Here is a 14,299-nt window from a genome sequence, read left to right as displayed (position 1 = left end):
GAACGTCTCGTCTCGGCTGTGCTGCTGCATGTGCTGCTGAAATGTCCTTCATTCTTACACTTAGCAGATTAACACACAACTCAAACCCTTGGTGTTGTGTTCCTCTGTGTTCTGCAGCTCCGTGAGTCCATGTGAAGTGGATCTTTCACATTTTTCAGCTTCTCTGAGGATGATTGGCAGCTCTGAGGTTTTTGTATGAGGCTGTAACACTGTGATGCTTTACTATTTGGAAAAGCCATCTCTCTCACCGTCCATCCTAAAGGTAAGAAAACACACTTTCACACACACCTGTTGACATGATCAGGATTAAATACGTTTACAGGGTCTGTTTAGTTTTGGATTTGAGTTTTTATGTTTAAAGCTTAAACTTGATGGATCAGTGGAGCTGTGATGAGACAAGACGAGAGCTGCAGACGTCCTGTAAGACGTCTTTCACAATACAATATGTTGTTTTTAGAAAAAAAGATTCATATTCACAGAGGACGTCTGCAACAGGACGTCCTGGAAATGTCTCAAACTGTCTTCAGTCATGTTTTCTGTCAGTTCAAAGCCTGAAATGCTCGTGAATACAGTTAACTGCAATGTTAACTAGTTAGTGTCCTAGTTAGTTTCTTGGTGTGCTGTAATACTGCGAATAATGAGAAATAATAATGATAGTAATAAATACAGATGCACTTCATTTGTTGTACTAGAAATGCAGCTTTATATAAAGAAGAAAAGAACTTAAAACTGTTTCAGGTGAAGACTTAAAAAGCATTCAAAATATTTTAAATCCAGAACAGGAGCCAAACCTGTCTTCAAAATGTTCCCTGAAATACTGTTTTTTAAATGTACGGACTGAAGTGGTTTTAAATAGCTGCAGTCAAATCAAATCTACTCGGTCCTGAATTCTGCTTTAAAAGCCTTGTTATTGTTGTTTTTATGTCTGTGGAAAATTCAGCATATTTATGATAGTAATGAGAAATAATGCACATTTTGAATAATGAGAATGTTCATTTGTTGTACCAGAAATACAACTTTAAGTGCTTTTTATGAAAATGAAAAACAACTTAACACGATCACTGTTGGAGAGTTAAAAGGCATTAAAGTGAAAACCTAAAACAATAAATAGTATCTATTGCACAAGAAAAGGTGAAAAAGGTTCCTCTTGTCAAATGAAAGGATGAATGTTGAGGTGCGATGATGAAACTATAAATTCACTGATAAATTCAGTGTTAAAAGTCTTACAAATGCAATTTCTCGTTGTGCTGTTTGTCCGATGAGAAATTCATTCTAATAAATCTAAAAATAAATCTAATAATAATAAAGTGTATTGTTGTTATCAATAAAGTGTTTTACATAAAAACAACCAACAACTTAAGGAAACAATTCAAAACAGGTGAAGTGTTTTGAACATTTAAAAAAGCTGAAAACTAGTTAAAAAACAGAATGAATGTATTGAACCCTGAATCTAAAGTTGTTTTTATTCTCAATCCTAATCTAAATGGAAAGCTCTTAAATCTTAGTGAAAAAATATGAGAATTATAATGTATATTATAAATATGAGAAAGTGCACTGAACTTTGTATTCTTTATGTGTTATTTTGGTTTGATGTTCGTAAAGTTGAAGCCTGTTTCTGTGAAATGATGTTTTTATCAATTCTTCACTCCTCTAACGAGCTGTGTGGATCTGGTTTACCGCGTCTCTGTTCCTGTGCAGACCCGGCCCCCGTGGAGCCGACCCTGTTCGTCCTGAGTCCTCTGCAGCCCGAGGGGGTGTCGGTGAACAAGCTGGCTGACGAGGTTTGTCTGGCTACTAACTTCCGTCCGAAGGACGCTGAAATGGACCTGAACGTGAAGGAGGGTCAGGTCACTCTGAACACCAGCAAAGCCGTTCTGTCCCAGAAGGAGAAGACCTACGTCTACGCTGGATTCACCAACCAGACCATCTACTCCTGCGAGCTGCACAACACGTCCGCCAACAACGACAACGGTACAAGACTTCTGCCGTCATAATAATCAGAATAACAATTCGACTAATAACCTGAATTAAACTAAACTGTCAGCACCTCCACACTTTCACTGTTGGTGTCCATTCAACATTATTATGTGTTATTATTGATTTTGTCAAATGAAAAACATCAGCACTGACATCAAGACGTTTTAAATGACACATCCGCCACTAACAAGTCATCATCATCATAATAATAATAATAATAATAATAATAATAATAATAATAAGGGGCATCCTGATCAAACGTGGGAAATGTATGTTCATCCAATGTGAGATGTTGTGTCACATGATAAACGGCCGAACTGTCGACATATAAATATGAAGTCATCACATTTACATGTAAATGTTTGATTCGGTGAAGTGGTGTTACGCCCGATTCATTCACATGTTCCTTTTCCTGATGCATGAGAGTCTCTTCAGTTTTGGTTGATTTGAAGTCTGAGCGAATATTTGGTGACATTTGTTGGCCTCACACTGATCCTACATCAGATATGACTGAGAGATGATGAATTATTATCAGATCTGCTGATGTTTCTGTTGTGTTCTCTGTTTTCACCAACCAGTTGACAACTGTGCCGACCTTCATCCAGGTGAGTCACACCTGAACTCCCTCCTCCACTCCTGAAGTGCAGAGATCAGAGCAGCTGTTCATGTCACACACTGGTGGGTTCAGACTCAACATGTGTTTTCCTCTCCCGTACAGAGAAGGCCAAGCTGAACTTCTACCTGCTGCTGATGAACGGACTGAGAGTGGTGTTCACCAAAGCTCTGGCCTTCAACACCATCCTCACCATCAGAGCTGCGCTCTTCTGACACTGACGTCTCTGTGGTTTTTATTCAAAGTCCTTGACAGACTTGACAGAAACATACGGTGGCCTCTTAGTATTGGTTGCATTTCTCTTTCTCACATTTCTGTTCATGGTTGTTTTTCCTCTCTTGTACCTGTTGTGGTATTTGGGTTTGGTTGTAAGCGTGTTTGAGCTTTTTCTCATGTATGTGTTTTGTCCTCAGCGGCCACCGTAGTAACCTATCTTCACAAACCTGTAAGGCGTCACTTTAGCCTCTGGTCAGTGTGTAAAATACCCTCATTAGGTGAGTGGTGCCAGCACACTGGATTATAGCTATTTCTCCTTTTTAAAATATTTTAAAATGTATTGAATATTTTCTGTGTATCAGCTCAACTGTTTTTGATCATGTATCTTCAGTGTTTATCTAAGTTGTGTTGCTTGATTGATGGACTTTTGATTCATTCACATTGTCCTTGTCAGTTTAACTGTTTCCAGGTTGAAATGTTGAAATGTTGACTTTATTTCTAATAAAATCAATAGCTGCAATTCAGTTTTTGGATGCTGTTTCTGTTGGATGAGTTTTCTGTGGAGTCCTGCTCTGCTGTCAATGTCTGGTTTGTTGCTGAACCAGTGAGTGATTTTATTTTCCAGTCGGTCGACACAGATTTAAGCATTTCATACAGCAGATCAGTGCGTCCTTACAAACAGACTTCAGCAGGTTGCTTTATTTGAAACAGACCTGCAGTGGTGTTGATATGTTGATCAGTGTCTCCTATTTAACCTTGATAATGTGGAGTCCCTCAGGGTTCAATTCTGGGACCGATCTTATTTTCAAGCATGGTGTTGCATTATTGTTACGCAGATGAAACCCAGATTTATCTCCCAGTAACTTCACTGATACGTCTGTCTTTTCTCACGACGAGATGTGGCTCACCGATAAATTGTATTTTTATTTTTGACTGTCATTTCTTGATCAGTCAGCTCTGTTTCGGTCTGTCTGTCTGTGTGTTTCTGTGTCAGTGTGTCTGTTGGTTTTCAGTGCAGCAGTTTCATCAGTTGAAACCACATTTCAACAGAAAGCTGAAACCATCACAACAGTCAAACCTGAAAGTGCAGATAAAGATCAGACAGGAACCAAACAGCAGCTCAGTTTCACATCAACAGAAAACTTTACATTAAAGTTCTGCTGTCAGTCAGACAGGCTGAGTTACCATTCAAATAAGAAACTAGATTAAAGAATGCATTTTAAAGTTCACTACAGTATTACTAGTATTACACAGATGAAAGATCAGAGGTAATATGTTTGTAATAGACATTTTTAATCCACATAAAGTTCAGTTGTTCCACAGAATTGAACAGAAAGGCTCAGTACTGGCTTGATCAAGTAAAATGATGTTTGATTTTATAAATCTGGTTCTTAAGTTTGTGGTTTTGTTATTTATGAGATTAGATACGATTTTAATGAGCAGCTTTTACTGCAGAGACATGACGACGCAGCTTTACAACATTTTGACGAGTGGATTTACATCATTTCATACATTGACTGAACAAATTTAATGTTTGCTACAACAGCAGGTGAGAATTAAAAAGAGAATTTATGATTTCATATGTGAAATGAAAGCACATGAGCCTATTTGTGTATTTATCACAAGTTATTTCTATCTGAGCAAAGACATTTATACAGACAGACAGATTCTTCTTTATTGACATTTAGCAGTTTAATTTAAAACAGTCAAACCCTCTTCAGTGATTTCCATGTCAAAGTCCATAAGGTCATAATACCCACCAAGTTTTTAATTGTAGAATGCGAACTGAACATGACTTCAGTGAAAGTGGCCGCTCAGCAGGTTTATCTCACCTGAAGTAAAGGTTCTGCTGCTGTGGCCAATCAGAGTCTTGAGAGAATTGAGGCCCACCTGTCCTAGAGGTGAACGTTAATGGCAGTTTGGACTTTGGGTAGACGCTCACCTGAACTCAAAACAACATGTTTCACATCCTGAGACAAAAACTAACGATGAGAGCTGATGGAGCCTCAGAGAGAGGCTGCCATCTAGTGGACGAGGGAGTGTGTTTCAGTTTAAATTCAAGTCCCTGTTTGAACTTCGAGGCACTGTGAGATTGTTCTGTCATATTGTTTTAATATAGTGGTAATGTGGAGTGAGTGGGCTGCAAATATCTACTCAAATACAAAAAAAAGGGTCTTAACCAGAAAAGGAAAAAAAGTTTCGTTTTTATATTTTTCACTTGTCTTAAGAGGATTTAGATATATTATATACTGTACATATTTAGGTTTATATTCAATAACAGACTTATTGGCTGCTTAGATTATTATTTTTTGCATTGGAGATTGAATCTGGGATTTACTAATATGATTGGCAGTTTTTCCACAAAGTTTTTAACTCTTGACATTTCAAATGACGTCAGCTGGATGTAAAATAACAACTTGATTTACTTTGACCAAGAAATGTCTCTTTTATAAAGTCAATAGAAACCATGTAAAATCACATATGCATGCTAGCTAACATGCTAAATTTATAGTTTTTAAGGTATCAGTCTGTACCAAACTGTCAGACTGACGTTGTCAGTCCCAAACAAGGCTACCCACAAATGGTGGGCTGGCTACACAGTAGTCCTTCAGACCATCTGAACCTATAACGTTGGCACATCAGCAACTGGTACACTCCAATCAAATCCTGACAAGAGGACAAGCTACACCTGGTACTGACTGTCCAGACCAGCCACCTGTAGCCTCATGGTAAGCTATGCTATGCTAACAGAAGCTACAGTATCTTTGTTACCCTTTCAACTGTTTGGATGTCTCAGCTGCCGAAGTTGAGCTGGTTTGATCCTGAAGTTGGACTTTATTCTAACTGCTCAACAAAGAATTGACGAATGATGAAATGTGTACAACAATTATTTTGCTCTGCTAACATACATACTAATAAGAGCACAACACCTGTGATTCATATGTTATGCAGTCTTGAACATGAGTAACTGATATGCTGTGGTGAGAAGACGCTTTAAGCTGCTGAACATTTGAGAGAAAAATATTCTTAAACTGTAACTTGAGTGAGTGGAAAACGCATGCTGATTAAACACAAAGTCTATGTTTAAATAACTAACAATGTTCTATACCAAACCAACAGTGAATGTATCTACTAAGTATTGTGTTGCGTAAAAAGATGAAACTATATATTTGTGAGGTGTTTTTAAAGATTCAGGTCTTCAGTAGGAACCAATGGGCTGAGAGCTGAGAGCCACAGACAGGAAGTGAGACAGGACTGAGAGACGGACTGACTGGTTGATGGTTTGAGTCTGAACATGGGATTTGTTGACAATAATGAAAGTGTAGAAAAACAACAGACTGATCCTTTAGGTGTTGGACATGAGTTTTTAAACCATGCTGCTGTAGAGTGAAACTAATGTGACAGCAACTGAGTGGAAACTGACGAAATGAGTCTACTAGATACACAACAGCATCATCTGTGTACATCTGAAGCTGCCATGAATCTGTTAAATGAATGTTGGAATATAAAAACACACACTTTTTCGCTCACGTTTCCTTTCAGACTGATTTTTGTTTTAGGCCGCAGGTGGAGTTAGGTTCAGAAACAGGTCACATCAGTTCTGCTCCTTCCTTCCTGCTTGTTACAGAAACTATACATTTACTCCTGGAGGAGGTTTTATCTCAGAGGAGAAGAAGCTGAAGAGGAGTCATGGACCTGATCATCACCAGCAGGGATCCACAAGGATTTCTACACACCAACAGGTACTTGACTGAGCTAATGATGATACTGACACAAGAGTAACACTCTCTCTATGACACAGAGGCTAAGCTTAACACAAAATAGTTTGTTCGATGTGCTGTCCCCACGTCTGAAGGTGTTTATAACTGTTACAGAGAGGGACGACATTCTGGAAGACATTCACAGTGTTGCACTCAGTTGTTAACATGATCAAAGCTACTTTCTATGTAAAAACATAACTACGATTAACAACATTTATCAGTGTAGAGCTGTTTCAAACAACCATCACAAAAAATGTGTCCACACCGGTGAAACTCCACTAGAAAAAGGGGTTTAGACATATAAGTCAAGACGAGTATAAAAACACAAGGAGATTAAATTGACATATAATCAAGACTGTTGCCTCAGGGTGAGTGCAGCAGTATTTGTCACAGTGTGTGTTACAGTGTGAATAATCAGGCAGCTAACAAACTTTACTTCGGCAGTGGAACCAAACTGACTGTTCAAACTGGTAAGATGAATACTTCTTATGACTGACTCTTGGTTAGCTGATTCGTCACAGCAACAAAGAGTTAATACCTTTTACTAGAAGATATTAGCAGTTAAACTGCTCCCAGTCCAGTCTGTGGCTCTTACTGGTTTTTGTTGAGCTGTGTATCTCAGTGTGACTGGTCAGGGAGGCTACAGAACTGTGTTTGGAAGAGGATCAGAAGTGATTGTTCAAACCAGTAAGTAACATTTAGACTCTTTTTATTTTCACAAACTTTGTTTTAGAGCAGAAAGTCAGGAAAGTCTCTAAAGTCATTAGAGTTCCATCAGACTGAGAGACGCCATAAAGGGTTAACTCAAAGACTACTTTAATCTGAGATTAACCTTCTTCATATTAAATCTGTTCCGCTTTCAGTTAGACTGGAGTCAGATTATTAATATTCATAATAAACATAAACAAACTGGAGAACTGCATCTAATTTTCTTAAACCCAGATTATTTAATCCAGGTTTAATTGTTTGAATTAAACTGCTGTAACCGTAAAACTATTTTAACTTATGATCGATGACAACAAAAACTGCTACAGACAGAAATAAAACACAAATCAAAAATCATGAGTATCTCATGGTTTAGAGGCACACTCTCCTCATCTGTCTGCCTTGTAGTGATTTTTAAAAATTCCAAATCATCAGAAAACCATGAAACTGGTTTTGAACTTTCTGAACATTAAAGTACATCAGTTTAAAAGTTTGGAGCAACACAACTGAAACTAACTTCACAGAGAACCAAACTGAGATTAAGATAATGATTAAAGTTAGTCCTGTTCTGGCTTTTTGGGTTTTAAAGTTATGAAGTGAAACATGATGTAGTCCTGGTTGGAAGCTCTCTGAGGTTTTCAGCCAGCTGTCCGTCACAGTGTGACGAGAGCAGCTGCAGATAAACTGATTTTTGGGAGAGGAACTCTGCTGATGGTCGACTCAGGTGAGATGGAAAAGCTCAATAATATTATTGAAGTGAGAATATTTCAACCTGTTTCCAAAAAGGTTTTTGTAGAAATAACAATAATAATAATCAGAAGATGAGTTATGAGGTTTTCAGCCAGCTGTCCGTCACAGTGTGACGAGAGGAACAGAGAAGATTGTTTTTGGGAGAGGAACTCGGCTGATTGTTGAACCTGGTGAGAGAAAAACACATTTTAATAAATGTACTATTGAACTAGTCCTTTATGAACTGGACAGGATGGATCATTATTTCATTACTTAAAGAAGTGATTCAGTTTGTTATCGAGTCCTCAAACGAGCTGTTTGTCCAGACTCTGTTTAAAGCGACAGAACTCATTTGAGCCACAAAATATATATAAATATAATATATATGATTTTGTTTTTGCTGTTTGGGGTTTGAGGGTTTTTGCTGAAGTGTTTCCTGTTGTGTGAAATCTGGAGGAGGACAGAAGATGATATTTGGTCGAGGAACTCAACTGACTGTCGAACCACGTAAGAACTTTGTGTCTGATTGAAACAGAAATGAGAAGCACTGATTTGAGCTTTTGTCTCTCGGTTCAGTTTGTTTTCTTACTTAATAACAGTCTGCGATCTTTTCTAACCGGTGATTGAATCAGTGGGTTGAAGACTTTGCTTGAAGCGTCGCTGATGTTTCACTGAAGTTTTAAAGGTGTTGATCTGACGAGCAGTTGGGCCGAACGCCTCATTGATGTTTATTTCAAACTGCGACTCCATTAATCCAGTTCCACTCTGGTGTGAAACCGGATTATTTATCAGCAGGAGCTTTGAGGAGCTGAGCCACTCAGTGTTTTTGTCACGCGTTGTGTTGCTGTGTGAAGAGTTCTGGTGTTGGTAAAGTCGTGTTTGGAGCTGGAACCAAAGTGACTGTGGACTCCTGTAAGTCTGCTCATCCTTCTTCATTCAGAAACACTGAACTCATGTCTGTGTTTTCCCCTGAAACACAAAGACGTCCGTCGTCATCGTCTCTAAATCTGCGTCTGGATGTTTGACAGACTGAAGTGAAATCAGTTGATTAATTTAAACATGATTTGGTGAAATTATAACTAAACTAAAGGAAAAAGTTTGTTCAGAGACGTTCTGCAAACATCTAGACTGTCTTTGTCTTTAAATCAGTAATTAATGATGTTCATGAATGAAACTGATCAGATGATCAAACTCAATCAAAGCGTTTCTGTCTTTCTGATTATCATTTACTTACTGCAACGTTTCTCACCGTCTGTAGTTTTTAAGATGTTCAGAATTGAACCTTTCCTAGTGTGGAAGCTCTGATTAACAGCGATGATGAGATTTAAACTGCTGTGACCAACTGAGCAGCTTCAGCTCAGTGTTTTGAAATGTTTCTTTCTTTCTGTTCAAGACTTAAGTCAGAAGAAAAGCTCTGGTGATGTTTTCTAGCCGACTTTCTTGTCAGGTTGTTGATGATTTTCAGACAGAAACAGTTGCTGATGCACTGAGCTGTTAAAGGTTCTTGTAAAGAGACTCGACACTGTGTGAAAACTGGAGGCTTCAACAAAATCCTGTTTGGCTCCGGAACCAAACTGACCGTCGAGTCCAGTAAGTTTCATTTGTTTTAAAAACTTCAACAAATTAAATTAAAGAGACGAAGTGAGAACAATTATTCAACATGTTCACAAGATGTTAAAAACCAAACGGACACAAAACATGAAACATTAAAGGAAACATTAAAACTTATTATTATCCACAAATCATGTAAATACAACAAAAACAAACTGAAATTGAAGATGTTAGATGTTAGAGCTAAATTAATATAATATAATTAAGAGATTATTGATCCAAATAAGTAGATCAATAATATTATTACAAACCAAACCAGAATGATCTACGCCTTTCAACAGTATCATTTCTCTAAGTTATTGGAAACGTATTGACACTAAAAGTTCACAAACAAGTTGAGAAAATAATCTTTCGAACACATTTGAACTCAGTCCTGTTGAGCTGATCTGCAGTCAGATTTTGTGTGAGAACAGAAACACTGTGTGACTTCAGGAGGGAAGATTTTATTTGGAGACGGAACCAAAGTGATTACTGACAGCAGTGAGTAACTGATAATGTTCATAATGTAACTGATGCTAAATATCACAACTACTTTATTCTCTAACGCAGCTCAGACACAAGAGCTCACATTCCTCAAATATCCTTTTGTAAAATGTTGTGTAATAACTGAGATATGACAAAAGTAATTGGATCTATAAAAACTAAATGAAATATATGTTTTCACATGAAAACATGATGATCGAAAATACAATACACGTGTTTCATTTCACTCAGTGAGCAACAACAACCTGTTTAACAAGTGTGCAGTAAAAAGTCAAACCGATCAATCGATCATCATAATCATGATAAATACTTCAGATAGGAAAGTTTAAATCAACAGCATCATCACTAACTCAACACTAAATATCAAAATGTACATTTTAATTATGATATAAAGGTACGATGTTCAAACAGCAGCTAATCATTCAGTCAAATTTAAAAATGATATTTTTATAAATGAAGTTTGGTTCAGGTCGTCACTCTGCTGAGTTTGCGTTATGGTGCTTTATGTTGTGTGAATTCTGGTTTAAATAAGATAATCTTTGGAAGTGGAACCAGATTAACCATTGTTCCCAGTAAGTACTGATGGACATCATAAATATTATTTATTTAAAAGTAGACTGCATGTGAAATATCTGCAAATGATTGTCTATAACTGTCTATATGTGAAATGTTCACATGAATTATGGACCTTCTTACTGTGATAGGAAACATTTGTGATAGGAAACAACCCTCCGACCGTCGGCCAGTTTTAATGTTTGGATGTTAAAGTTTGGATGTTGAGTGAATCACTGCAGTTCTTGTTCAGCGCTCTCATGTTGTGTGACTGTCGGTGGACGTGAGAAACTCCTCTTTGGTTCTGGCTCTCTGTTAGTGGTTCAGTCCAGTAAGTCTCATCTTCTTCTTTATCTTTTTGGACATAAAAGTGTCAGCGAGAGAGGTCATGGATGACAGTGATGGAAATGATTCATTTGACTCTTCAGGCTCATAAAGTGGAAATAATCTAGCGTAATAACTTTGTCAGGTCGAAAATCAGTGTTTGTATTTTCTGCATGATGCTGCAGAGTTGAGTCAGTCAGGTTTGTGTGCTGAAGCTTCAGACTGTGTGACATACGGCTCTGGTGGTAACAAGATTACCTTTGGCAGCGGCTCTAAACTACACGTTTATCACAGTAAGTTGGATTCTTTTCATTCTGTGGTGAAAACCTGAAACTTCATGCAGTGAACAGATAAATTGGTTTAAAGCTTCATTTGTTAAAGAGGAACTTAAAAGGAAAAGACAGAAAAAATGGAATAAATCAATAATTAAATCTATAAATAAACAAACAAACAAGTTGACCAAAAAGCTTATTAGACTTAATATATTCTAACAGGCAACACTTTGACTGCTATATTTAAGTTATACAAAAACAGAAGTTCCAAATATTTCATACACATCAATCATCATACCTCAGTTGTATATTTGTTTACCACCTTATTTTTGAATAGTTTCTTTAATTTGCAAAGTGATCTACATATTTTCAACTCACTGCTATTCCACAGATATATGTTTCTCCTCGACTGTACTGGCTCTCTCTCATTTCAAACAACCTCTGAATACAGTTAGGAAGTCCGTTATATTGTGCTTTGTACTAAATCTGTGCAATTCTAATTTCAACTAGATGAAGATTGAATTAGTGTTGTTTTTTTGTGTGTCCCCAGACCAGTAGGTAATGTATGAAACTATGAGAGAACAATACAAAAGTGAGTTTTGACTCAAGATATAGTTTTATATAATATTGCAATGGTTTTAGACAGTCATGATTATAAGAACTCATCAACTGAGAGGATTAATCAAAACACTTCAGTCTCTCTACTGTAAAGTCAATGTCAAAACTTTTATTTACAATCGACATTTATTTTTCATCAAAACTGCAGCTTGTGTGTAATCATTCAGGCAGAATTCCAAATATAAAAACAATGTTTTTCTGAATGAAGTTTGGTTCAGTTGGTCCCTCTGCTGAGTTTGTGTTATGGTACTTCATGTTGTGTGAATGCTGGAGGTGGAAATAAGATAATCTTTGGAAGTGGAACCAGATTAAACATTGAAGCCAGTAAGTACTAAAATACATCATAAATATCAATAAACGCAAACTTTACAGTGTTATACATGAACACATACAAAACCAGTATAGAGTAAATATCACCATTTACATTTTATTTATAATATATATTAATAATCAATTATTTTTTAATGAAAATAGTGACCTTTAACGGGACAGAAGTCTTTAATGTAAAAATGAAAAAAAAAAATTCTCTAAATGAAATTTGGTGTAGTTTATCACTGCTGAGTTTGTGTTATGGTGCTTCATGTTGTGTGACTACAGTTAATCAAAATAAGATGATCTTTGGAAGTGGAACCAGATTAAACATTGAAGCCAGTAAGTACTATTATAGATCATACATTTATATGGAACATCTTTTAAAAGGAAATTCTTCTGTGTTTTACAGGTATGTATAAATTAAATAGTTCAGTCAGTAAATGTCAAAATGTACATCATACTGTACATTAATGAAAGCAGGAGCTTATTGTTAGAACATAATCTTTCAGGCAAAAGTCGCAAATGTAGAAGCGAGGAACAAACAAGACACATTTGATTTAATTTTTAGATATTTCATTATCAAGTCTGACTATGTAAGTGTAAAATTCATTTTTCAGTTTTCTAAATGGAGTTTGCTTCAGTTGGTCACTCTGCTGAGTTTGTGTTATGGTGCATCATGTTGTGTGAATACTGGTGGAAGTCAAAACAAGATCATCTTTGGAAGTGGAACCAGATTAACCATTGAACCCAGTAAGTAGATCAGAAACAACAAACTTTACAGTGTATGACATAAATATATACAAAACCAGGAAAGACCAGCAAATAAGAGAAAACGTTTTGTAAAATGATTGCTTCGTCTCTTCAGACTCGTAAAATCAGCACAAAGTAGGAAATAATTCAGTTTAAAACTGTTTTCACAAACTTGTTTATTTCATCTGGATGAAGCTGCAGTTTTGGTGCTATCCAAAGATTTAACAATAATCATAATAAACACATCAACCAAGCAGGTATTAAAGAAAAGCATCGGTTCGGTCAGTATCTGGACCAGACCGCAGATTTCACAGTTTATAATGTTCATTTCTTGTGATAAAAATGTGACCTATTTTTGGAACTGGAAAGCAACAATTCATGTAAAAGTCTCAAATGTAAAAACAATGATTATATAAGAGAAACAAATTTGAGCTATTTTCTCATCAAATCTGTAATTAATTCCTCAGTTTTCTAAATGGAGTTTGGTTCGGTTTATCACTCTGCTGAGTTTGTGTTATGGTGCTTCATGTTGTGTGAATACTGGAAATCAAAAGATGATCTTTGGAAGTGGAACCACATTAACCATTGAACCCAGTAAGTAGAAATATAGAACATGAACATTATTAATGAGGCGTCTTGAACAACAAACTTTCTGGTGTTTGACGTGAATACGCAATAAGATAAAAACTTGTAGCTATCTGGACTGATTGATGAGGGAAGCTGCTTACAGTGATGGAAATGATTCACTCGACTCGTGAGACTCGTGAAGTAGAAAATAATCTAGAATAATACTGTTGTCAGGTGGAAAACTTAGAATAATCAAGCTGATGATAAAAAGCATAATTGCTCAAATTGTTCACAGACTGTTTCTGTGCAAAGAAAATGTTTCAGCTTATTTTCTAAATGACGTTTGGTTTCAGTCGTCACTCTGAGTTTGTGTTATGGTGCTTCGTGTTGTGTGAATGCTGGAAATAAGATGATCTTTGGAAGTGGAACCAGATTAACCATTGAACCCAGTAAGTACTGATGTAGATCATTAATGTTATACATACAAACCATATTGATCATATTAAAAATCGTAAATCCATCAGCGGTCAAGTAGGCATGTAAATAACAAACGTATCAAGAGCATCATTTCTAAAACAGGTTGTTTATATTGTTATGACCCCTGAGTCTACTGTACTCTACTGTAAATATCACAATCTAAAACGTATTTATGATATAAATGTATAATAGACGCTTATTTTTAATGAAAGTGACCGAATTTTTCAACTGGACACTAATCAGTAACACAAAAGCCTAACCCAGATCTTTAAAATCAACAATTATGTGTTTGTAGTTTTAGTAACTATTTTAATATCAAATCTAAATATTTA

General features: G+C 36.4%; 1 protein-coding gene across 1 annotated transcript; it reads left to right on the top strand.

The window, feature by feature from the left end:
- Window positions 1–222: 222 nt before the first annotated feature.
- Window positions 223–2,805, top strand: trdc (T-cell receptor delta constant; the record flags this gene model as incomplete). The annotated part of the gene is made up of 4 exons (XM_070918671.1): window positions 223–262; window positions 1,699–1,971; window positions 2,556–2,582; window positions 2,696–2,805. Coding segments are annotated over 4 exons (450 nt in total), but the record flags the coding sequence as incomplete, so codon positions are not given.
- Between the last annotated feature and the right edge of the window lie 11,494 nt (window positions 2,806–14,299).

This window comes from Enoplosus armatus, chromosome 14 (assembly GCF_043641665.1).
Source record: "Enoplosus armatus isolate fEnoArm2 chromosome 14, fEnoArm2.hap1, whole genome shotgun sequence".
Classification (NCBI taxonomy): domain Eukaryota; kingdom Metazoa; phylum Chordata; class Actinopteri; order Centrarchiformes; family Enoplosidae; genus Enoplosus; species Enoplosus armatus.
The sequence above is the reverse complement of the archived record's forward strand: the minus strand, read 5'-3'. Positions and strand labels throughout refer to the sequence as shown.